Below are 24,752 nucleotides of genomic sequence, written 5' to 3' on the forward strand. Positions count from 1 at the left end.
GTAGAATTATGGATTCCCTTTGGCAAATTCCTATATCCTCAAGAAGGAGTTCTAATATACTCTGTATACAAAACAATATTGCTTTTATTAACAATGCAATCTCAAGAATGAGCCCAAAATTCACCCTCATCACACCTTTAACAGAAACGGAATCCTGAAATCTATCAGAAGATTACTGAACTCCATATGACAAAGATTCCTTCTCTTTAACTGTATATAATGATACAGCTACATAGGCAGTTGAAGAAGTCTGAATATCTTTGCAGCTTCAAATGACGTTGCAAGATGTTTCTGAAAGTTCTCTTGAACGGACCGTCCCCCAATGATATAAAACTAACGAGGTTCCTATCATCAACTTTCGATTAAAAAAATTGCAAAAAAAAAAGTGTAAAGTCTATCTAGTAGGGTTTTTTAAGTATATGCAATGTTTCTATCGGCATGTGATTCACCTATGCCCTCTAAAAGAACTTAAAAGTACGATATGTTCACGTTTTAAGTTTTTGTGCTATTCTTCTCCTTATTCCCTTTCTTTCTATCTCTATTGCTCTCAGACCTGCTGGGATGAACGACTAGCATTTTGTGCAATAATATCAAGCTCGTACTCTTGGTTTGTTGAATCAACGATAATAGAGTATGGTGCGCTTTTTTTACTCACTAATTGCTCGAAGTCTTGAAATCCCTTTGCCTCGTTACTGCGATCTTGAGTCGAAACTGACTGATATCGTTGTAATAAATCTTGCTTATATCTGAAATAATTATAATAGCAAACATCTGCCATGATGATGAGCATGCCTACCCAATTGTAAAAACCGCTTAACCTTTCAGAAAGAATAATCATACCGAATATGACTGTCAGTACTTCCTTTACGATACCGGCGATAGATACCGTCAAAACGGGTGTTTGTTCCAGGATGCTAAATTCACAAATTGTCATCAAAAAAACCGCAAATCCAGGCAAAATTAATAGAAAAAGACCCTTTATAATAGAGAGAATAGTGGGGTGTGTACCGTCACTGCCCTGTTCTATATTAAGCCTAAATAGGCTGGAATTGAAAATGCCAGGAAACGGTTTTTCAACAAGTAGTGAGGTAAGCAATAGCGTAGCCCCCATTATAGGAGCCAACTGGTAGATCGTATGAATCGGATGAGGCTTAGATTCTCTGCATTTTTTTAGCATCTTGCTATTAGCAAGTTTAACAACAGGTTCATCGTCAATATTATCCTCATTTTCAGTAAAAAAAGTATCCTCCGATTCTGCGACTGCTACTACGTCTTTAGTATGAATTGGATTGTTTGTCAGCACCAATTGAGTATAAACCCATCTTAATCCAGAAAGACAACTGCTTGCCAAGACGAGGAAGCTACCAAAAATAACCAAGGCTCTGTCATTTTCTGTACTGTTGGGATCACTTGGTTTAAGGACCATCAATGCTACACCACCGAACATAATTATTACTAAAAGGGCCAACTTCCAATGGAACTTCTCCAACTTGAAAATACACCCGAACAAAAGAACAAATGCTATACTGGACGATTTTATAATCGTATAGATTGTCAAGGGAACATATTTGAAGGAAACATTACTGAAACCAATATCACCTGCAGAAGCGACTGCTGTAGGAAGTAGGAATTTGAAGAAAAAACCCCAATTGAAAGCTTTTTCCTTTCTGAAGACTGGTTTATGTCTAAGCTTAATGTATAAGCCAGATAATAACCATAAAGTACCCTGATGGAACGTCGTTACTAGCACCGGATATCCAATACCCAGCCCATCCTTCGGATCGAACATCCATCTATTGTATACTGAGAGTGCTATTGAACAGAAATACCATCCAAATAGAAATGCCAAAAAGAGACTTCTATTCATATCAAAATATGACACGAAAAACGAAGGTAAAAAACGCTCGTTATGGTAGCTTCAACAAACTAGAAGCACAAATAAAGTAATTACACGTAAACCCAGGCAGCAAATAGTTCAAAATATTGCAACAGCACGTCAACTTTTCACGATGCCACTATATATGCGACTCAATTATAGGCCATCTCCTTTTCTTGCTCGACAAGAAAATCGGTGTGATCTGTTTTGCGCTTTATTTTTTGGCGTCTCGTCGTGGATGACCGTAATAAATATTATGACAAGCAAACATATATATTAAGTTTTCTTTTTTGGTTGTAATGGGACAAATGAACCGAGTGTTAACGAGGGAATGCTGGCAATACCGGGCTCACTGGAAATTTGTTGACTGACATGTGCGGGGGCTTGGTCAATCCCATCATAATCGCTGCGTTCGGTGTCAGTAGCTGAAGATTCGCATACTCTGGATTCCGCATGTTGGTCACTTGTACTCTCTTGCTTTGATTGCGTAGTATGTCCATCGTTGAAGGTTATGTTCTCGTCCGGAGACTGGCTGAGGTTTCCCTCCGTGTCTTCGTCAATTTCGTCCTGGACTTCCGTAGACTTATCGGTCTTGTTTTTTGAACTTGATTTAGTACCAGAGTGGCCCCAAAATCCAAAAAAACTCTTCCTTTTCGATTTGTGCTTCTTTGCTTGATCACCATCTGATTTCTTTTTTGATTTTGGCAATTCCTTGGCGACGAATTTCTGAAGAGGGTCTACTTTGAAATCAGAGTTAGCCCATGAAGAAAGTTTATTGGTATCAGTTTCATTTGGCTCATTTTTTTCTAGTCTTTCTTTAACTTCCCAACTTTTGCCATTGGGCTTTATGCACCTATCAATCTCTGCAGAAGCCCTATCAAACAATTGACTGGTAGTGGTAATCTTGGGCTTATTATTTTCTCTGCGGGTGGAGACCGGCTGCAGAGTTGTATTGACAGATTTTTGTCTAGAAATAGGCGCTGCATTATGACTCCAGGAAAATAAAACTGGCCCATCCAACTGTAAAACGCCAGAATTCATGGTTATGGTTTTCTCCTCATCGGTCCAGTCTCTTTGTATTTGTCGACATTTCACATCAAGTTTGGTAGTACTTAGCTTAGTACCCACCTGCATAGATGAATGGAACAAACAGCTCATTAACCGCCTACCATTCGCCACCTCATCTAACAATGCATATAACGACACATCTTCATTTCTTGCTTGGTCGGAGTCATTTTGTGGCACGTCTTCTTTACCCAACAACTGGTCAATTATTTTATTCTCGTCCATGAGTTCTCGTCGGTAAAACTAGCTAGATTCTGATTAACCCTTTCTCTCTAAATGATGTTTGTCATAATTTGTTGGCTATTCACTTAATTAGATTCAATATTTCAAATATGATTCTCGCGCGAAAATTTCAATCACTAACCAAAATATACATTAACTATCTCTATCGGCCAACATATTTGGCTGTACAACCAAATTTACTTTATAGGCCCCCCTGTACAATCATCATGATAGTATCCACCATACCACAATTTCCTGATACAAAATTTTCACTAGTTTTGTTTGAACAGGTACAAAATGCTAAGGAGATACGTACTAGAATGAGCGAATTATCCACATCCTTTGCTTTTATCGATCCCAGATTAATATGTTCAGAGGAGCAAATGTATTCTGCAGTTTACAAGACTTTGGTAGAAGTAAATTATAACAAGATGAGAACAAGAAACTTGAATTCAGAATGTGTATTATGTCTTTCACCCACTTCCAATATTAGTGATGCCTTCCAAAAATTTGGAATTAAAGACGATTCATCACAGTTAATCTGCCTAAAGTTTCATACTGAGACTGATAGGCTGAATAAGCAGCAATTGTCTACGGTTCTATCTTCTATTGTTAAGGGGATAGAAATCGAATTTACTGATGATAATTTGTCCAAATTTTATGACGAATCGCTTATAAGAAAGGTATGTTTGAAAGTAAAAATGATAGGCAACAGCCATACCAATAACATATAATACTAACTTTATTTTTCCTTCTTTTTTTGAGGGGTTTCTTTATAGATCTATAAACTAAGCGATGATTTCAAGCCTCGAGACGTAAATGGTCTCTCAAGAGCTTTGGTAGACGCCATCCAATTAAGAGGTATATAGGTGAGGTACCTAACTGCAAACTTTATAAAAGATTTTTTATTTACTTCTGATTAATGTAATATGCTTTCTTCAAACACGATGTTATGAGCTGCTAGAAGTTACCTTATATACAAATGTCTGGAAGCCATCACTCTTCTTCAACGGTTCTGACAAAATTGGCAAAATGATTTACCAATTCCAGTTCGGTTGATAGTGTATCGTATCTGTAGTTGATCCTGATGTCAGGAACATTTGTTCTGACTACATCGTTACCTTCAACACCACTTTTGTCGAAATCTTTCCCTATCCAATGTTTTTTGATTTGTGCTTCCCATCCACTTTGCAACACGGAGTTTCTTGCCAATTCACACATATCTACGTTGGACAGTTTATAAATCTGCGCTGCAACTGAATATTCTTCAATCAATGGTTCTCTAGTGTAAGAGAATTGTAACGGATCATCGGTAGATAAAGACACATTCAAACCTCTTTTGAAATATCTTGGGAATGGATTTTTATCATAGGTCAGAAACAACGCATTATTAGATAGTGGTGACATTGCTATACCAACTTGATCTAAATAATATAAGTATTGAACAAATGGCACCTTCCTCAATAAAATACCGTGCGATATACCATGCGCCAATAGATATGCTGAAACCAGATGTTCAGGATCACCGGCTTCACCACAATGTGGTCTCAAAACCAAAGTGTTAAACCCTCTCTTAGCTCTCCATTGATTCAAAGATGCAACATTTGAATACAGGTAATACAAGTAGTAGGAATACGGAGGATTTTGTGGGGCTTCCCAAAGCGATGGTTTGGGGTACTTCCTATGAAAACGACGATCAACCTTAGATTCATCATCGACAGAATCAAACCCAATCACTCTTTGTAAGAATATGTGTAATTTCGGATGAGATTGCGGGTTCTTAGTCACTTCAAATAGCGGTTGAAACAGATTCTTACAAATATCTTGAAAGCTTTGAACGATGCCCGTTTTTTTGTAAATATCGTATAATCTAGGAATTTGAATTAACCAACGAACATTATGGGAAATAACTTTGTTATCAATGACCCAGCTAGCTAATTTGTCCCATTCATCAAGTGACCTACCATAAACAGAGATCCTGTATTCACAATTTTGGTATTTCGAATTCTCTAAATCAAATATGACTTGTTTAGTAATGTCAGCCAAGTAGGTACCTTTAATATAGTTGTTTGTCTTTAAAAAAATTTCTCTAAGACGCGATTCTCCAATTGGATTATATTTTAAGTTGAACTTGTCAAATCTATGGAATGTATCCTTATGTGCATGCATATCTAAAGTGTCAATGGATAAATCATAGCCGGTTAAATGCAAAGAACGGAACACTTCGTCTAAGGTTAAGAGTTTTCCGTCTCTGAAGATAACCTTTTCATCTTTGGAATGTCTCAATTTGTGTTTAATAAAACGTAGTAAATGTTTTTGGTTCATACAGGCAGAATGGTGAACGTGAGTATCCACTTTTCTAACATTATAGAAATCCCTGTGTGGGTTTCTTTTAGAAACGCTAGTTTCTTGATATTCGTTCAAAAGATAGTACAGATTCCAGCGTGCCTCCAAGTATTGTAATCTTCTATAAGCAAACGATTTGGCAGGACCGTCTGATGATATCGAGATCATTTTTTCCAAATCCAGATAGTAGTCACGCAGGGTAGGAATTTGTGCAATCAACTCATCTGTCTTACCTGGTCTGTGAACAACGTATGAATCATCGGAATTGATGGTAAAATCCCAGTCTGAATCTTCACCAGGAATTTCACACTTTGTGAAATCGAAAACGTCCGCATCCGGCTTGTTAGTCACGGGCACGACGGTCTTAGTATCTGAATTGTATGAGGGTTTAGGTGGAGGAGGATAGACTACCCAGCTTGGCTTATTTTTCGGGTTTTGCTCGTCGTTTTGCACAGATGAGGTCTGGTACTTTGTTCTTAAATCTCTACACTCCGCCACTTTGGAATACAAGTCAATCAGCTCGGAAGAAGGGTCATCAAGAAACTGCTGCGAAGCGTCATCAGCAAGCATTCCCATTTTATATGAAGCGGAGTTGCGTGCCTCCTTATTCACTGCTGGAGTCCCAGAAAACGACTTGAGTGTCTCTGGCAAAATGTGCTGAGCACTAGCAGATAAGGTCCTTGGTTTACACCCAGAATTATGAGATACATGGTCTGTGGAATCATGGCCCTTACCCATTCCTGCTATATTCGAAGAACTACAGTTGGTCGAATGCGATGGCTGTTCCAAAATGGCAGAATGAGAACCATGCTCATCTAGGGCCCACTGTTTTGTGCCATTCTCCAGCAATTGCTGATTCTCATGATATGAGAAATTGGCATTCCGAGAATCTGCAGCTAAACTTTCGTGTGAATCTTGCTGTTCCAAAGGGGGGGTCTCATCACCCATTACGATACCAGCTTGTTCATCTGCAATCTTTCTTTGATCGATGTCTATGACTAGTCCAGAGCCGTCTGGTTCATCGTGCGAAGGAGCGGGTTCTAAAGAAAGGTCATTGAGCCTCTGTGTAGCTTGATTATCCATAGTATATTATTCCTGCGAGAATGCTCCCTTTTTTATGTTTATACCAGTCTAACGTACTAGCTATCCAATTGAGCTTTTCCAAATCAAAAACAGGTTAACAGGAAAAATAAAATAAATTCCTCTTAATATTCGAAGATTGATTAATGTATGTCAACTACTGTATTGGTTTTACGGGCGGAGAAAGGAGAAAGTTCGTTAACATGAGCATTTTTTGGATTTTTTTAGTTATATGCATATATCCTTTAAATCTAGTGCTGCTAGTACTCCTTTCTCATCGCCAGGCGCATAAAAAAGGAAAGAAAAAGAAAAGAGAACACACTAAAACCCTAAAACTATTTTTAGGGCGTATCAACTTATGTTAGGACTTTAATTGATCACCCTAAATGGAGATCTAGGGTTTAAATAGTATTTACGATTACCCTTTTGGGAAACCCCCTTTGTTTTTGTTTTTGTTTTTGTTTCAATTTGTGGTGGGTTAATCTGGACATCGATCTACTTGTAAAGCTGTCAATATGCTATGTAGAAATACATTAAAGAGAAGTGGTCGTCAGAAGTATCTATTAGTAAAGTAAAACCTCATAGTGTGAACGTGGAGCCATAATAGAGTACAATATAATTAGTAGCAGTACACAGTTAGTGCCGCGATGAACAGTGACTTAGAATATTTAGAGGACGGATTTGATCCGAATTCAATGAAAGTTGCTACGTTAAGGAGGATATTAGTGGAGAATAACGTCGAGTTCCCATCCAATGCAAGAAAAAACGCACTAGTAGGGTTGTTTGACGAGAGGGTTAAACCTCAGATCCCGCAATTACGGAAAATGTATTTAAACGTCCAACCCAGTGACGAAGGTATTGTGAAGGTTGACCGTCCTGCCTCTTCTTCCTCTATATCTTCCTCTCGTAGGAATAGACGGGCTGGCAGAGAGAAATCCGCCTCTCCCTTGGCCAAACAGTTTAAGAAAAATAAAATACTGGATGATGTAAGTAATGATGATGATGATGATGATGAGGGAGACGATCCTTTGATCATACTTAGTGGCACAGAGGGCGAGGAAGGGGACGGAGGTGAGAATGAGTTGACAACCAGCTCCTACAAATCTGATACCAACGATTTTCAACTGAATTCCAATACTCGTAACAAGAGGAAAGGTCCTGATTCCGACCATGATTCTGAGGTAAGCTCAAAGGAAAATAAGAGGGTTGAGCCCTTCAATATTCAATCTTCAGATTCAGAAATGGAAAAGGATTACCAGATGACTAAAAAACGTAAGGTAAATCGTTTGGATCCTCAAAAGCACGAAAACGGTTCCGCTATTTTAGGCAAACTTTCTGTCAAGACACCGATGAAGAAGATCGGTAGGAAACCAGTAAGCATTGACCATTTTAACGATTCTATGACTTCTAGCGGTACGGAGAATGATCCGTTTGTACCGAATATACAACACAATCCAAAAAAATATGAAGTCAACAATGGAAGAGAACAAGGCACCCCACTGAGTAAATTAAAAGTTTCGGCATCATTTGCGGATAAGTTACCTCAAAAGGAGGAACCAACAACAAAACTAGTTACCGAAGTAGAGCAACCAGCGCCATTTCAGAGAGAGAAGCCGCCTTCTTTGTTTTCATCCGAGGAGTCAGGTTCTGAAGCGGAACCACCTTTGATTGCAGAGGTAACTACGCCAGATCCGGAGACAACTGTGAGAGACGCCAACGAAAATGTAGTGGAAATGATAGAAACCGATGATAGCGAATCGACATCGGATGAAGATGAAGTTTTGGTGCCTACCAGAATCGAAACTCCCCAATTACCTACCGCAAAAGATGTTGAAAAGAGTGAAACAAGAGTGCAAGAACTTCAAGAGGAAATCAATGAGCAATTAGAGGATGACAGTGAAGTTGAATTTAGTACGAAGCAAGAACACAAATACGGAACCAATAAGGGCAGTGCACCAATGAGACACAAATTGAAAAAAGTCTTAAAACTATTGAGCAAATCATTGTTAGCGCTGTTTCTATTCTGCATATTTGTAGTCATTCCTCTCTTATTTGGCCTTTGGTATAGAGAACAAAGACTACTAGTAGGCTACTGCGGTCATGAAGTCCCATCACATCGAGTCAATGGTCAGTCTGCTGAATTCATTCAGAAACTGGATCATTGGTTACAAGACTACAGGCCAAAATGCATTCCTTGTCCACCCAATGGTATTTGCTATCCTTATTTGAAACTGAAGTGCAAACCTGATTACAAGTTGGCACCGTCCAAACTTGACTTTTTAGAAATTATACCAGCACAAGGCCAATGTGTCAAAGACGACAAAAAACAACAGTTGGTTTCCGAAGTAGTTGAGAAATCATTAGAGTTTCTAAGGGCCAAAAATGCGCAGATTTCATGCGGTGACGGAAAGGACGATATCGAGAGTGGTATGACGGAAGATACCCTCTATCAAATATTCAACGAGGCAAGGGCTCCTTGGATTAACGATGATGAGTTCGAGGATCTGTGGATTCAAGTTATCAAAGATTTAACTGAAGAACCAGAAATAATATGGAGGCAAGTGAGTACAATTATCTTTCAGAAAACATTCATCAAATTTGTTCTCGTGGAAGAACAAATTTGATGAGTCTTTTTCTTTTTCTTTTTTTTTTTGAATAAAATTTACTAACAATTAATCTTTGTTTTCTTTAGTTATCAACCAATGACAACAACGTTGGTAGAAGTTCCGACCACATCACTAAAGCCAATGACATTCAGGGACAGAAGAGACATATTCCAGAAGAATCCATCCCCTCCAAGACGAGGAATTTTCGGTCGACGTCCAAGAAATACATTGGAATGAAATGTCGCTTTGAAAGGGAAATCTACCAAACATACAAAAAATTCCAAAGACCGATACTGTTAGTGCTTTTGCTGGTCACCATTAGTAAAGTAATTGATATCAAACTGAAAAGTTATTTTAGAAAGAAAGCCAAAATTGAAGAGCTCGTCACCCAATCCATGGAGAAATTAAAGTTACAAAAGATTAAATCGATCTCAGATCCGAAAGAAAACGCTTATTTAAGTATAGTCCAATTACGTGACATTTTTCTCTCCGATATTGTCAATTTGAAGTACAAGAATCACTTATGGTCGCAAGTGGTGAAGTATTTAGAGCATAATAATAGTAATATCAAATCGAATTTAACTGAAATCAGGGGCGAGATAATGAAATGCTGGGAATGGATAGGGCCTTTGGAGCTTAATGAGCCTAATGATCCAGTTGAAAACAAAAAAATCTCCAAAGACGAAACTAAGTTATAGTTTTCGCTGCTACCTCATCCTTCAACGATCTATCATTTATTCTGTATGACCATAATTGTAAAGTTTATTATTAACCTACTATATAGTATGATATGTAATGCTTTTGTAAAGTTTTAATGAAGTTAGTCCTAAAAGTTTCATGAAAGGAAAAGAAGATAGAATTTTTACATCGTATGTATGGTTACTAACTACGGAGAAGAGAGAACAGACGATATCGGAAGACATACAAATAAAATCTGATTTGAAAGAACTAGAGGGGTTGGGTAATAAATAATGATGCAAAGTTTTTATTTGTTTTAACCAGGAAAGATTTCAATTAGGCTTACGTGCATGCAGGGGATTAATTTTCGGTCTTCCAACTTCTCTTCGTGTTGATCTTTGTTGCGGAATAGTTGCCATTGTACCATTCCCGTTGGGATGGACTACCTTAGAAGGGGGCGCAAATCGTGGTGCACCCGTGGAAGAAATAGTTGCGGTGGGTAGTTTATTCGGTGTGATTTCATGCGGTACTTGGTTTCCAGCTCCTTCTTGCGCATTAGCTCCTAGTTCTTTGTCATTATTCTTCATGTTCAATTGCTTTCCCTTTGGCGCAAATTTCTCGTATACTGAATCTCTGGCAGTAGCCATCGTTTTATCCTTTAGTACACTTGCCGGGACATGTTTTGACGTAGTCTGATCAATAGTGTGCCTAATTGATTGGGCTTTATACTTGGGGTCGAAAATATTCTCTTCGCCAACATGATGTTCATTCTGCACGGATGTCGCCGCTTTGGCTGTAACAAATGTAATTTTTTCTGCTTCTAAATTTGAGCTTACATGAGGGCTATGATTTGCTAACATCGGATCCTTGTCTGTTGATAGAACATTATTGTTTGCGTTGCCCATATTTATCAGGTCGTCATCTTGAAAATCATCGCTGAACATAAGAGAATCATCCAGTAGGTCATCTTGATCTTGTTTGGAAGTATCAGTGGGGCCGAGATCGCCGTCCTTATTATTATTGCTGGTGTTGCTAATGTTGCTAATGTTGCTGTTGCTGTTCTTGTTGCTACTATCGGTGGATGCGATCATCATAGGAGCGACCCTATTTACTGTGCTCTCTAGCTTCACCAAGTTCATCGTTGAGACTGGATTAGCGTTTGTAACTTTCGTTAATTGCCTTCTTTTATTCGGGTACTGCTGTTGTTCATGATTTTCATGCAGAGTATTTGATCTTGAGCTTTCACTGATTTCATCGGTGGGCCTGAACAGATTATTTTCATCAAAATCTGGGGGATCAAACTTTACCTTATCGATCTTTGCTAGAAAATCTTTATCGTAAAGACAGTTCCCTAAAGCATTACCGAATCCTCTCAAAGATCTTTTCAAAGCATCCGTAACAGCGGATTTTTTAGCCCTTTCAAAAGCAGCAGGTTTCCTTCTTTCGTTCTCCACGGTACCGTATCCAATATCTTCCCTATAAGTTCCGCTAGTCAACGTAACACGAACTATCGCTGTACAACCTATGCTAAACTTGCCCTGCCGCTCATCTAAAAAATCGATAACTACACTTTTCACCTCCGTGGACCAGCCATTATACCCAAATATTTGGTTCGCTAGATTGATCACTCTCCAACCCTCGATATATGCTATTCTGCTTGTCCCAAACCCAATTCTCTTGGAGATATACTCCGGGCCCAACTTCTTGTCCAACTTGGTCTGTATGTCCTCGGAATGGTTGCCAAAAACGGGCTTCTTTTCATCCATATCCATAATGTCGTTCATCAGCAACGCACCAAATCCACCAGAAAGAACCTATAGCAGCTCCTGACATCCTGTTTGCTTGCACTTTGTTGATTCTCAGTGGCAAAATAGCTTTATAACACCATTCGATACCGGTCGCGTAACCCGCCCGCCGCCATATTTTTCTTTCTTTTCTTAGTAGAATAGAGAATATAATAATATCGAGAATCACTAATGGGAAGGGCGGATGTTATGTCGATGAGTTAGTGGAATTGAATAAAAGTTAAGGACATTAAAGGGCAAGGAGATGATACAGACGCCAAGGGAGTTTTTGAATCCACGGTACACGTACCATACTATCTTCAGCGACGTGTGCAAGACACGATTCAACCATTTGGTTACGAGGTTGTTTTTCATATGTTCAATTATCCAGAGTGTGGGTATTTCACTGCTGGCGTTGCCTTACTCACCGTTGTGGGAACTCGCGTTGGCGTTTATTCCCAACATTTTGGTTTTAAACTTAGTTTCCCTTCTGGTTATTGTGACGAGAAAGAATTACATGCATGTAAAGAATTTCGGGTTTGCTAATTCACTTACTTTTATTCTAGGCCAATTGCTATCGACGAAATTTATTGTATACCAAGGCGTTTACTCTATGGGAAGTTTTCTTTTATCGCTTGTATTGGGTGTGGTTTTTGGACGTGGAGGGTCTGGATGGAAACCGTACTATAGGCTATTTATCTGGTTCATCGTTCCCACGATTTATAACCTGCAACATCAAGTTACTGACGCTGACAAATTGTCATTTAATTGTGAAGACTTTTTCCAGGCTCCACAAGATTACGTATTAGAGCGTGTGAAGAAGATCCTAGAGAAATCAGTAATTTTAGCCGTAGTGAGCATGCTCGCATTACCTGTCATTACTACAATACTTTTCTCCAGTCAAACGTCCGGACTATTTGTTTCATTCACGAGTGGTGTGGTAGCTAGCGCAAACCTGCTAATAATATCCTACATTATCTTCATCACTTTTGAATTCATAAACATAGCATTTGACGCACATATGTCTATTGGTTGTTTGCATAAGGGCAAACTAATTTCAAACTTATCATCAACGCCAATGGAAACTTTGCTTAGCGGGCTCTCTTCAGACAAACCATTTACTAAGTTGACTGCCTACCAGGAACTAGCTTATAGAGCCACCTCACTAGATCCATCATTGCGAGCACCAATATACCACTCCAAGTTTAGAAGTAGTAGCGGTAACACATGGTCACTAATTCTCAAGGAATGCTTGACGACCATTCAAAGCAATAATGAGACAGTTGTGCAGTATTTGAGATCCATACAAGATCTTGGAAACTTCACAGCTGCTAGACATCAAAAGAAAATGGACAACCTAGATTATATGTACGAGAACGGTAAACTGACGAATGCCAACGAGAAACTCTTCGGAAACCGGCCCTCTATGATGACGCCGTCAAAGTATAACGATTCGTCGGATGAATCACCAAATAAGTTAAGAGTAGTAACTGATGACAGTGTATTGCTTAACCGCGGCAACAAGAAAAGACATAGTTCCTCATATTTGCACAATGATTTGGATGAGGCTAGGCAAACCTTTAATGGTTCTATTTTTACGCACGAGACAACATTTATGACTGCAGTACGTTTAATGTTCAAGAAAATGAAAAACTCTGTAATGTCTTTTATTTTCCCCTCCTACGCAGAAAGAAAATCCTTTAATGAAGATGACAATTACAGAGTATTACCAAACAGTTCCAACAGGGCTCAAATCTCGATAATCGACATATGGTCCATTTCCAAGAAAAAACAAGCTGAGAAACTGGTTCCATTACCCATATGCCACGCCAGCAGCGTGATAGCATTAACAGGACTACTGATCAGATCAAGAACAGAGGATTCAAAGGGTGGAATTATTGCCTCTGTCGGAGATATTCTCAAGACTTTGGAGAGGTCCATCTGTGCATTGGGTGAATTCGCCGATTGGGATCCAGAATCCATGGCATACACTGCCTTCCAGACACAAAGAACTGCCCAGGACAGAGTACAATACGACAGCAAAGACGAAAATAGCATAAAAGACACTACAGACATGATTAGTGTTCTTTATCAGCTGTCAACTAGTGCCTTTATGGAAATTGTACTCGAATACAATGTTGCATTGAATGATGTATATCTAGATGCAGATGTAGCCAAGTTAGCGAACTGGTTTCTAGAAGTGTATGCCACAGGCAACACCACAGCTATATAATCAAATTAATCCAGGGATCATCCTTCCTACCATCTCATGTAAGATAAATACAATAATAAAACTCCCAAGACTACACGACACTGCAGTAGGAACACAATTTGAGCAAAAAGAGTTATACTTCTCGTTTCCGGGTAGCGAATTAGGGAGTGCCCTTTTCTGCACTAACAACAATCAGTAATAACGAAAAGCATTAAGAAGAATAGTGTCTTCCAATCGGAATTAGTTCATCTTCAGATGCTGGATGTAGCAGCATCGAAGTTGTATATTCAAGATGTCACGTATGCCATCTAGTTTCGATGTCACGGAAAGGGATTTGGATGAGATGACGTTTGGCGAAAGGATTATATATCATTGTAAGAAACAGCCATTGGTGCCCATTGGATGCCTATTGACTACGGGTGCTGTCATCTTAGCGGCTCAAAACGTTCGTGTTGGTAATAAATGGAAGGCCCAGTACTATTTCCGTTGGCGTGTTGGTCTTCAAGCAGCTACATTAGTCGCGCTGGTCGCAGGTTCTTTTATCTATGGGACTTCTGGTAAGGAATTGAAAGCGAAGGAGGAACAATTGAAGGAAAAAGCTAAAATGAGAGAGAAGTTATGGATCCAGGAACTGGAGAGAAGAGAAGAAGAAACCGAGGCTAGGAGAAAAAGAGCTGAGTTGGCCAGAATGAAGACCTTGGAGAATGAGGAAGAAATCAAACACCTGGAGAAAGAACTGAGTGATCTGGAAAACAAGCTTGGAAAGAAATAAGCCGACCATATCTCGTTGTACTGTATATAGTTTTACCATGAAAGACAAAATAATAAAGAATTGGATTACCCTTCAATGTTCCTTGATGCTATGGTTAAGCAAAGAATAATAAACGCGAAGCAACAAATATATATATATAAATATGAATATTTTTGTTTTTATGTTTTATAGCTATCATTGAATCGTATCTATATTGATAGGAAAGGCATCTTCGTCACTTCTACCTTTTTGACTTTCCATACGTGGTTTTTTTCCTTTGTACAGGCATAACGGTAATTGCCAACTAACAGTCGGTACAATTTTCAAAAAATAGAAACAAAAGAGAATTTACTAAATGGTTTATTTGCAAGACACCATAGTATATAAACTTAGTTTACTGAACTAACAAACGGTCATATAGAGTGATATATACACGTCATCAAATAAATAACATGTCGGAGTATCTAGCCCAAACGCCTTGCAAATTTACTATTTGGTCAAGCGAGATAGATCTTATCAGAACAAACCTGTTGGTGAACGCACATCCCTTAAGCACAGTCGGTAGACTACTTCAATACATACATTATCAAGTATACAAACAACTAAGGGCCATCTATCAGCCAGAGGAACGGTACACGAGTGCAGCACCGCATACACCCTTAAATAGTATTAGCACATACTTTTTAAGGTATGAGGACAAAGAGTTATCTCCAACGTGTTTATTAAAAGACATCACATCATCAAGTCATCTGGATTCAAATCATTTTATAAGGCTGGAGTTGGGTAAGCGTTCCTCCTCTTCGGGTTGCGCAGTTAACTTGGAATATGATATGGACACTGAATTCAACTCTATGAATATCCAGTTTGAGATAAATACGTTATCATCCCAGCGTATATTCAATTATATGGAACCAAACTTGCCCATTGGAACCACATTGGCTAGATTAGAGAAACTGGCATTGGAACGCATCAAGGATTTCGAGATATCAGCAGGTAATCTTTGTGGTATCAAGGAGAATCATTCAGTGCATGATCTGCAGGGCTTCATAATAAAGGGGAAACAAACACCCATGTTTTTAAATTATGGAAGTGATTCAGATTACTATAAAGATTTGAATCTTGTAGATTTGTTAGGGATTGATTTTACCCCGGCGCATAACTCTTTTTTTACATTTTTGTTCAAGATGAACCATGAACAAGGTACACAAATTACCAACGATGAAGAATGTTTTGTACTGGAATTCGTATCTGACGCTACATTATCCATAACTCAAATGAATGTTAAGCCAGATACTACGGTAAAACAAGTGAAGGATTTTATTTGTTCTGTTTATACCCACTCTTTAAATTTGAGAAGAAATGATATCAAATTGATATACAAAGGACAACTACTTCATGAGAACAATTTTGCTGGCAACTCCTCGAAGATCAGTGAATACGTCAGAGAACCACACGAAGTGAAGATCCATGTGCAAATTAATCAAGAGTATACGGAATCGGGACCTGGGTTTTGGAATGAAGTGTTCAACAATCCAAATATTTTTCAATTCATGCCACCAGATACGAGATCACAGTCTCCTGTTAATTTTGCTGCCGCACATGGACAGCCGCCTGCTGTCACACCTTACAATGATCAAGGCGTGCAATATGTGACGGAATCTGGAAATGCCATCGTCGTCTCTACGGATGAACATTACAAAAAATGTATTATTAATGGGAATGAAGTGGTGTTCATTCCTGTCAGTGTGCTAAATTTACAATCAAGTTATTTGTCTGTTGTCTGTAGGGATCACAATGAAATCAAAATCCCCATATCTCTTAATGATTACAAGATTGATGGCCATAATATTCTGTTATCATCTTCCGTTATAGAGCAGTTAGAATCTGCTCTGAATTTTAAAATTGAGAGAACACTGACTTCCACTCTGATGGGTCACTCTGGTGAGCATGTTCGAATTGTAGGTAACACTCCTTCGAGAAATGATAATAATACGACAGAAAACGACGAGTCAGTATGGAGTAGGAGGGTATTGCGTCCCTTGAGAAATAGTTTTCCATTGCTACTAGTGTTGATAAGAACTTTTTACTTGATTGGCTATAATTCATTGGTTCCCTTTTTCATCGTTTTGGAGTTTGGAAGCTTTCTCCCTTGGAAATATATCATTCTACTGAGCTTACTTTTCGTTTTCAGAACTTTTTGGAACACACAGGAAGTGTGGAGTTTATGGAGAAACTACTTGCATTTAGATGACATTGATGAAGCCAAGTTTAGCCAGATCAGAGATTTTATTAACTCGAATTCGTTGACCTTAAATTTCTATAAGAAATGTAAGGATACTCAATCCGCTATAGATTTACTGATGATACCTAATTTGCATGAACAAAGGCTATCAGTTTATTCTGAATATGATATTGAGTATGACACCAACACCCCTGATGTCGGACAATTAAGATTGCTATTTATCAAGGTACTATCGGGTGAAATTCCCAAGGACGCGCTAGATGAGCTCTTTAAAGGCTTTTTCGGTTTGTATGAGGCGACAAGAAACGTGAACACGCCATACCCTCAGGACTCTATGAATGAATTGCTGCTGATGATATGGAAGGAGTCTAACAAGAAAGATATTAGTACGTTACCCAAGTACAGAAGGTGGTTTCAAACCTTGTGCTCGCAAATAAACACAATTGCAGAGCGTAATGTCTTTGATGTCATACTCAGGTACATAATTCCAGACCCTGTAAATGATAGCGTGATAACCGCTGTGATAAAGAACTTCGTGCTCTTTTGGGTCACACTACTCCCCTATGTGAAGGAGAGACTGGAAGACATTGTTACACAGAGAGCGAGGGACCGTGAACAATCTGCTCCATCCGTGCAAGAACAAGAAGACGAAAATGATGAAGCCATCGTGATCCCTGAACAAGAGCCAGCCGCCACAGGTGCACAAGCTCATCTCTACATCCCTGATGAGGATTGATTGTAATGCGGTATGACCACGTTATATAATGCGTTTAAGGTGTGTGAAAACCCATGCTGTTCCGGCCCGTCGGGTTTCTGACAAATTGTCATTTAGGGATTTTTCGGTTGGGCTCGGGTTGGCAAAGCTGGCTGGCAACAAACCAGGAGGTATATAAAGAGAAGTAATTTGTCAGATCAATTCGGGGTCGTCTTACGAAGTTTCTTCTTCTGTTTAACTGTACACAACCAATCACACATATACATACACATACATACACAATGGTCGCTCAAGTTCAAAAGCAAGCTCCAACTTTCAAGAAAACCGCCGTTATCGACGGTGTCTTTGACGAAGTCTCTTTGGACAAATACAAGGGTAAGTATGTTGTCTTGGCCTTCATTCCTTTAGCTTTCACTTTCGTTTGCCCAACCGAAATCATTGCCTTCTCAGAAGCTGCCAAGAAATTCGAAGAGCAAGGTGCCCAAGTTCTTTTTGCCTCCACTGACTCCGAGTACTCTCTTTTAGCATGGACCAACATCCCAAGAAAGGAAGGTGGTTTGGGCCCAATCAACATTCCATTGTTGGCTGACACTAACCATTCCTTGTCCAGAGACTATGGTGTTCTAATCGAAGAAGAAGGTGTGGCTTTGAGAGGTTTGTTCATCATTGATCCAAAGGGTGTCATTAGACATATCACCATTAACGATTTGCCAGTTGGTAGAAATGTTGATGAAGCTTTGAGATTGGTTGAAGGTTTCCAATGGACTGACAAGAACGGTACTGTCTTGCCATGTAACTGGACCCCAGGTGCTGCTACCATCAAGCCAGACGTCGAGGCCTCAAAGGAATATTTCGAAGCTGCCAACAAATAAGACGTATACGGAAGTATCTAGACAACTACCTATTTAAAAATTCTCCTTTTTCGTTTATACCTACCTATCTATATATAAAACTCGAAATAAACTTAATGCTATTTACTGACAGATCAGTACACACTGCCGTACAAGAACCAAATCTAACACTGGCTTCGTTGTAACCGCATCCTTCATCAAGCTCCAGAACGCGTAAACTTTTCATTGGCAGACCTCGATTATGTCACTGTGCCTAATACGTTGAAACGCGACGCTCTTTTCTCTCATATGGTTTCCCTTTAAGACGATACGCCATACCCCAAACGGGGAACACCGCGAATTTCTTTTGGTACCTGTTTTCCTCTTTGGGAAGGGCGTCAAAAAAGGTACAGCTCGCTATAGTCGCCAATTACTGCAGATGGCTCAAAGACTTCTGCAACTATATGTCCATCTTAGTTGGTGGAAAGTCCAAACGCGAACAATCTGTATGCTGTTTCGGGCTACTTATTGCTCCATACGGTTTGTAGCGGACACGAACTCTTGCAATCAATTGTATATAAGCGTTGGCATATTGACAAGACACTCTATTGTCAGTTTACCATGATTCTGTTTTGAAAATGCAGCAGTAACCACAAAACAAGAAGGTAAAAGTTCCACGTCTTTATCTTGATTCTTTAATTGGTGCTTTGATCAATTCTTAATGGCACAAGAAACAGAAATGCTACCTTCTTTATCTTCTCTTCTATCCGGAACCGAAATTTCGTCTAGCACCGTATCACCAAGCTTCGTCAACCCAAGAACAAATTTTCATCTAGATGACCGTGGATCCATAAAACTGCCCCCTCTGAACACCAGTATACACCGTCCAAGATCCGTAGAAAGCGCCCTGAGGCACACGGTTACGTCCCAGAACAAAAATAGTAGCCCCTATGGTGATGACTTGCCCAAGCATACACGATCAGATTCTGCTTTATCGTCTCAATTCAATAGTTCGCAAGAAACAGTCGATGAACTGCAAGAAAACGTTTTATTGACACCTCTCAACAACAAAAAAAAACATTATTCAGTTTCTTCAAAGAAGAATGATATATTAACACCACTATCTGCAGCTAAGTCGATCATAATCCCTTCTGCTTCTAAGGAGAAAAGACGTGCATTTGCCTTTATCACACACTCCCAGGAGACCTTTCCCAAAAAGGAACCCAAGATCGATAATGCTCCACTAGCACGTCGAAAGAGAAGAAGAACATCGTCGCAGGAGTTATCCATACTTCAGGCTGAATTTGAAAAATGTCCCGCACCATCGAAGGAGAAGCGTATTGAATTGGCTGATTCTTGCCATATGACTGAAAAAGCTGTTCAAATATGGTTCCAGAACAAAAGACAAGCGGTTAAGAGACAGAGGATTGCCACTTCTAAGTCAAGTGCTATAATACAGACTGTATCTCCACTTTCTCCACTTTTAGACGTTCATGTTACACCTCTAGCATCCAGATCCAAGACGGAAATACTTCGCGATGGAGACTCCTCTTGTTGTTCTTCTTCTTCTTCACCATTGGAAAACACGCCGCCAAGACCCCATCATTCTTTGAATAGACGTTCATCCACACCCAACATAAAGAGAAGTCAGGCCCTAACTTTTCACTTGAACCCACATAAGAAGACATTGACTCCTGTGAAAACATCCCCTAACAGCAGAGTAAACAAATTGATTAATAGTATAGATCACTCTCCTTCTAAAGTCAAACGTTCTATAAGTAACCCTTCCTGCTCCCCTAAAAGAAAAAGAAAATTCGGCTTCAAGATTGTTGATCAGCAACCTTTGAAAGATCTTGATCCAAATGCGTTTCATGGCTAATTGGCCCCCTCATGATCTCCATTCTCAACTTATCCTTAATACGGCATTTTTTTATCATTCATATCATTTTCACTTCAGTTCTAGCATGTTATATAAAGTATACAATTGTATTTTGATTATTACCTCATTCTTGAGAAATTCTCTCATATTTGTTCTCCTAATACCAGATATGGTTACATTAAAGCACATCTTCAGCCACAGCGCCTCATCCATCCTGGATGAGTGATGTAAACGTTATCTGCCGTATAAAACTTAATTATATTATACCTTTCTTTGCTTATATGTTATATATATAGAATAAAAAGTTGATTAAACACACATTGGTCTGAAAACACGTATATTTGATTATTTGTTTTGAAAAATTAAAAAAAGAAAATAAAGATAATAACAAAACGGAAATAGCGTACAATTATTACTGATAAGTTCCTCATTTAATTTAAACTCTTCTTCTACCGGTGGTTTTGGTGTGTTGACCTCTAACACGTAAACCCCAGAAGTGTCTAATACCACGGTGAGCTCTGATCTTCTTTAATCTTTCCAAGTCATCTCTCAACTTGGATTCGACATTGTTAGCCAAAGTGTGGTAGTCCTTACCGTCAGTAATGTCGTTTTGACGGTTCAAAAACCAAGCTGGAATCTTGTAATGAGTTGGATTTTGCATGATTTGAACAATTCTTTCCAATTCTTCTTGGGTCAATTCACCAGCTCTCTTGTGTAAATCAACATCAGCCTTCTTACAGACCAAGTTGGAGTAACGACGACCCACACCCTTGATGGTGGTCAAAGCGTAAACAATTTTAATGTTACCATCAACGTTGGTGTTCAACAAACTGATTAAAATGAGTAAAAAAAATTATACCTTATTGTTAGTATTTCATACTGGTACTAGGTCGTTCGAGAAATTTTCAAAGCAATTCATTAATTTGGCTACATCAACAAACTACTGAGGTAGTACCATGGACACTAATTTGTCTAGTTGCGTTCATTAAAGTACTGTAAAGTTCATATTAAGTGATGGAATACATTGCCAGTAAATCATTCTTTGCTTCCATTTTGGTGATAATTCATATTAATGTCATGTACTTTGGTCTTGCATTTTACAACCTTAACCCTTATTGTCCCATTAGAATGTGCTCCTGTATCTTCAATTGCTATGTTGGGCTGCAATTCTATTTAGTTTGAAACTCTCTCGAGAAATCTCCATCGTGCTTGTAAAACATACCGTAAAATGTGTTGGAAGGAACCTTGTTCTTGAACAACTAAAGAAGACATCTTTACCACTTTCTGCTTTATCGATTTTTCGTAAGATCTGATTATCACAAATAACTAATTAGTAGTACTAAAATACGTGATGTTGTTATTACTAAGGATCTCTTCCAATTAGCACAGCATAGCAAAGGTGCCAAGATTCGCTCACAGCCTAGGCATCAACCAGTTTCCGGGCGGGGTTCCTTCTGGAGCGTGAAGATGCGGAAGGGGGGCGTCTAGCCTGTGAGAGACAAAACTCCTGAAGAACGGGCTCGGCCCTTTTTCCGTAGGAGTGTAGCCGAGAGGGATTGTGTGGTGCCGCGCGAGAGGTCATCACGTTGAGTAGTTTCAGCGCACTTTTATCCGTTGAAAATTTTAAAAACTATAAAGATGTATAGGTGTAACATTTATACAGAATGTACAGATGTTATGACTGTGAAAAAAAGCTCCCATCTTTTTTTACGTCACAATTACATTTATGGCCGCAGCTATTCAAAATTAGATAAAACTTGCAAATTAAGTATGATAAGGTTTCATTGCTTTATTATTTACAGATTTCTTTTTTAGTATGTAGTTGAACAATTACTGAGTGGAGTAAGCTAGAAGGATGGCACTTGTACCTATATGTATGAAAATCAGTTTGAAGCGGGTTGCGAAGATTATCTCTATTCTTTCTGGTGAACTATTGCCAAGTATTCAAGAGCTTCTAATTCAATAAAGACAGCCTGTGCTCTTAGTATGTCATTTACCTCGACGAGTTCTTTCTGTATAACATCTATTTTCTGCTTGTATGGATCAGAACTTTTCATAAGCCCCTCTCTAGTCTTGTCTGTGATGAAAAGTAACCTCTTGCCTTTAAGTTGAAATTCCTCTAAGAACTTCCTAAAAATAGCTTTGTCTTCAAAAGTTTTCTTGTCTTCAAGTGCGCTTGTGTTAATAAGATCCAACGTGTCCAAGTCTAATTCAGGTGTAGGGGATATTAAATCGACTTTACTACCACCAATAACAAACAACTTCCCGCTTTTATACTGGTGGCTCAGAGCGTTGTTGAAGGCCATGGAATAAACCTTAGATGGTAGTTCTGTGGTATAGTCATTTGGTGCAGTTCTTGCTAATGCCCGTCCACCATTATGTCTTGTTGGTGAGTTAGCATCACCGACTCTTGCCCTACCAGAACCCTTTTGAGGCATCAATTTACGTCTAGAAAACCCGTTTTCACTTCTACCGGGAGGATTTGAAGCACCTACTCTTCTGTTATCATTTTCAAAAACAACGGCCCTCCAGAGTATATCACGCCTTAGTGGAGCAGCTACAGTTGATGTCGGGACTGGCACAAATGTTAACGGTTCTAGAGATGGAAACGAACGAACAGTCACTAATGCATATTTGGGAGGAATGGCAGCGTTTGGCAAAGGATTTAACTTGGTTTCTGCATGTGCGGTTGCATTGGTTGCTTGGTAGCGTATAGATTGCAAAGTCTATTGCACAAATAGGATATAAGGTTAGTACATGGGTTCACCCTTTAGAAAATTGATAGATAACGAAAGAAAAACATAAGATGATTTTCTCATACATACTTTCACCAAATTTCTCTTCAACGTCATTATTATTCAGCCAGCTAGTTAATAAGTCGCATCAGTGTCCTGTGGAGTGTGCGTTTTTATTATGAATCGGATCTATTCATTCCTTTCTGTCGTGAACATTAGAATTACTTCTTAAAATCCCAGGGTTACCCCAATAAACTTTTTTTTGGTTTAGCACCCGAACATTACATCCGTACATTTCATAAAACTATTTTTCGGAGGAAATAGTTTTACTTTATTTTTTTGGCCTGGCTTAATATACTTGTCATGGTAGGTCCTTTGCCCAGAAGGGCGCGACACCATCTGTTCCGTTGAAGGTCTGTTCTGTTGGTGTGTATGACACAGTACGCCTAGGCTCCTTCGGGGGTTGGTTGTACACGACAGGGCCGTCCTTTCTAGGACAATCTTTCAAGCTCTTGCTATCGTGGCGATCGCTTTTGCTGCCATATTAGTGCGGTATGTACGATATTAAACGCTAATCGAGCGTTTTTTGATTCAATTCTAACAAATACCAAGATCTCGAGACTAGCAATAACAAAATGGTATGTTAATATAAGCTAAGATGAGGGTTTGCAAGGACAGTAATATTGATTGAATCGACATAGGTAATAAAGTTATGCAAAGAAGAGTTTAAACCAGAATTCGTGACGAAATTGGAAGACAGCATGAAACCATAGCACCAGAAATATGATGGGACTGAAGTGAATTGCAAATTTTGGCTACTCGGTAGTAGTGGGCTTCCAACAAGCTGGAGATGAAAACCTGTTGAAGTATTAGAGGAAGAACAGCAACTTGTGGTAGCTCTTTTTGTATATATTGAATAAGGGATAATATGACGTTACGGACTGCCTCCACGCAAACTACAATATACTTTTGATAACAGTATACTAACAAGTTAAAATTCATTTACAAACGTTTTGTTTTGTTATGTTTTTTGTCATCTCAATAGGGTAGAGTTAGAACCAAGACCGTCAAGCGTGCTTCTAAGGCTTTGATTGAACGTTACTATCCAAAGTTGACTTTGGATTTCCAAACCAACAAGAGACTTTGTGATGAAATCGCCACCATCCAATCCAAGAGATTGAGAAACAAGATTGCCGGTTACACCACCCATTTGATGAAGAGAATCCAAAAGGGTCCAGTTAGAGGTATTTCTTTCAAATTGCAAGAAGAAGAAAGAGAAAGAAAGGACCAATACGTTCCAGAAGTCTCTGCTTTGGACTTGTCTCGCTCTAACGGCGTTTTGAACGTTGACAACCAAACTTCTGACTTGGTTAAATCTTTGGGTTTGAAGTTGCCATTATCTGTCATCAACGTTTCTGCTCAAAGAGACAGACGTTACAGAAAGAGAGTTTAAAGTTAAATTAGAGAGCTATTTATAATAATTTACTATTCGAAATATTGCCTTTTCTTTTTTAATTTTGTTTATTCTTTATATGTATAATTAAAAAAAAATACGATTATATTATCACGTAGGTGGATTATGTCTTGTGTGGCTCTCTGTAACCATGTAAATTGCCCGCAATGTTGCACTGGCTTTGAACTATTTATGTTTTTTTCCATTTTCTCCAGTTTCTTTACTTATCTATTTCTATTATCAAAATAAAAATACTAAAGGGATTCGATTTTTATGCT

The 24,752-nt window shown here is 38.8% G+C and overlaps 14 protein-coding genes across 14 annotated transcripts; 8 read left to right on the forward strand and 6 right to left on the reverse strand.

Moving 5' to 3' along the window:
- Nucleotides 1-547: 547 nt before the first annotated feature.
- YMD8 (Ymd8p) lies at nt 548-1,867 on the reverse strand (the record flags this gene model as incomplete). The annotated part of the gene is made up of 1 exon (XM_056224667.1): nt 548-1,867. The coding sequence occupies one exon, from the start codon at nt 1,865-1,867 to the stop codon at nt 548-550; it is 1,320 nt and encodes a 439-aa protein (XP_056078563.1).
- Nucleotides 1,868-2,152: 285 nt separating this feature from the next.
- On the reverse strand, nt 2,153-3,166 carry LFT1 (Lft1p; the record flags this gene model as incomplete). The annotated part of the gene is made up of 1 exon (XM_056224668.1): nt 2,153-3,166. One exon carries the CDS (start codon nt 3,164-3,166, stop codon nt 2,153-2,155), a length of 1,014 nt encoding a protein of 337 aa, XP_056078564.1.
- A 224-nt stretch (nt 3,167-3,390) lies between these two features.
- Nucleotides 3,391-3,897, forward strand: CGI121 (Cgi121p; the record flags this gene model as incomplete). Its single annotated transcript, XM_056224669.1, has 1 exon — nt 3,391-3,897. One exon carries the CDS (start codon nt 3,391-3,393, stop codon nt 3,895-3,897), a length of 507 nt encoding a protein of 168 aa, XP_056078565.1.
- A 262-nt stretch (nt 3,898-4,159) lies between these two features.
- Nucleotides 4,160-6,592, reverse strand: AMD1 (AMP deaminase; the record flags this gene model as incomplete). The annotated part of the gene is made up of 1 exon (XM_056224670.1): nt 4,160-6,592. One exon carries the CDS (start codon nt 6,590-6,592, stop codon nt 4,160-4,162), a length of 2,433 nt encoding a protein of 810 aa, XP_056078566.1.
- A 644-nt stretch (nt 6,593-7,236) lies between these two features.
- On the forward strand, nt 7,237-9,893 carry SRC1 (Src1p; the record flags this gene model as incomplete). Its single annotated transcript, XM_056224671.1, has 2 exons — nt 7,237-9,150; nt 9,282-9,893. 2 exons carry the CDS (start codon nt 7,237-7,239, stop codon nt 9,891-9,893), a joined length of 2,526 nt encoding a protein of 841 aa, XP_056078567.1.
- Nucleotides 9,894-10,205: 312 nt separating this feature from the next.
- Nucleotides 10,206-11,657, reverse strand: RAD52 (recombinase RAD52; the record flags this gene model as incomplete). Its single annotated transcript, XM_056224672.1, has 1 exon — nt 10,206-11,657. The coding sequence occupies one exon, from the start codon at nt 11,655-11,657 to the stop codon at nt 10,206-10,208; it is 1,452 nt and encodes a 483-aa protein (XP_056078568.1).
- A 265-nt stretch (nt 11,658-11,922) lies between these two features.
- NDC1 (Ndc1p) lies at nt 11,923-13,890 on the forward strand (the record flags this gene model as incomplete). The annotated part of the gene is made up of 1 exon (XM_056224673.1): nt 11,923-13,890. The coding sequence occupies one exon, from the start codon at nt 11,923-11,925 to the stop codon at nt 13,888-13,890; it is 1,968 nt and encodes a 655-aa protein (XP_056078569.1).
- A 271-nt stretch (nt 13,891-14,161) lies between these two features.
- RCF1 (respiratory supercomplex assembly factor RCF1) lies at nt 14,162-14,641 on the forward strand (the record flags this gene model as incomplete). The annotated part of the gene is made up of 1 exon (XM_056224675.1): nt 14,162-14,641. The coding sequence occupies one exon, from the start codon at nt 14,162-14,164 to the stop codon at nt 14,639-14,641; it is 480 nt and encodes a 159-aa protein (XP_056078570.1).
- A 431-nt stretch (nt 14,642-15,072) lies between these two features.
- On the forward strand, nt 15,073-17,598 carry USA1 (Usa1p; the record flags this gene model as incomplete). Its single annotated transcript, XM_056224676.1, has 1 exon — nt 15,073-17,598. One exon carries the CDS (start codon nt 15,073-15,075, stop codon nt 17,596-17,598), a length of 2,526 nt encoding a protein of 841 aa, XP_056078571.1.
- A 260-nt stretch (nt 17,599-17,858) lies between these two features.
- TSA1 (thioredoxin peroxidase TSA1) lies at nt 17,859-18,449 on the forward strand (the record flags this gene model as incomplete). The annotated part of the gene is made up of 1 exon (XM_056224677.1): nt 17,859-18,449. The coding sequence occupies one exon, from the start codon at nt 17,859-17,861 to the stop codon at nt 18,447-18,449; it is 591 nt and encodes a 196-aa protein (XP_056078572.1).
- A 679-nt stretch (nt 18,450-19,128) lies between these two features.
- YOX1 (Yox1p) lies at nt 19,129-20,286 on the forward strand (the record flags this gene model as incomplete). The annotated part of the gene is made up of 1 exon (XM_056224678.1): nt 19,129-20,286. The coding sequence occupies one exon, from the start codon at nt 19,129-19,131 to the stop codon at nt 20,284-20,286; it is 1,158 nt and encodes a 385-aa protein (XP_056078573.1).
- A 436-nt stretch (nt 20,287-20,722) lies between these two features.
- On the reverse strand, nt 20,723-21,558 carry RPS18B (40S ribosomal protein uS13; the record flags this gene model as incomplete). Its single annotated transcript, XM_056224679.1, has 2 exons — nt 20,723-21,116; nt 21,509-21,558. The coding sequence occupies 2 exons, from the start codon at nt 21,556-21,558 to the stop codon at nt 20,723-20,725; spliced, it is 444 nt and encodes a 147-aa protein (XP_056078574.1).
- A 641-nt stretch (nt 21,559-22,199) lies between these two features.
- YML6 (mitochondrial 54S ribosomal protein uL4m) lies at nt 22,200-22,724 on the reverse strand (the record flags this gene model as incomplete). The annotated part of the gene is made up of 1 exon (XM_056224680.1): nt 22,200-22,724. The coding sequence occupies one exon, from the start codon at nt 22,722-22,724 to the stop codon at nt 22,200-22,202; it is 525 nt and encodes a 174-aa protein (XP_056078575.1).
- Nucleotides 22,725-23,656: 932 nt separating this feature from the next.
- Nucleotides 23,657-24,474, forward strand: RPS17A (40S ribosomal protein eS17; the record flags this gene model as incomplete). The annotated part of the gene is made up of 2 exons (XM_056224681.1): nt 23,657-23,659; nt 24,067-24,474. 2 exons carry the CDS (start codon nt 23,657-23,659, stop codon nt 24,472-24,474), a joined length of 411 nt encoding a protein of 136 aa, XP_056078576.1.
- Nucleotides 24,475-24,752: the final 278 nt, after the last annotated feature.

The sequence above is a fragment of the Saccharomyces mikatae genome (assembly GCF_947241705.1).
Source record: "Saccharomyces mikatae IFO 1815 strain IFO1815 genome assembly, chromosome: 13".
Lineage (NCBI taxonomy): Eukaryota > Fungi > Ascomycota > Saccharomycetes > Saccharomycetales > Saccharomycetaceae > Saccharomyces > Saccharomyces mikatae.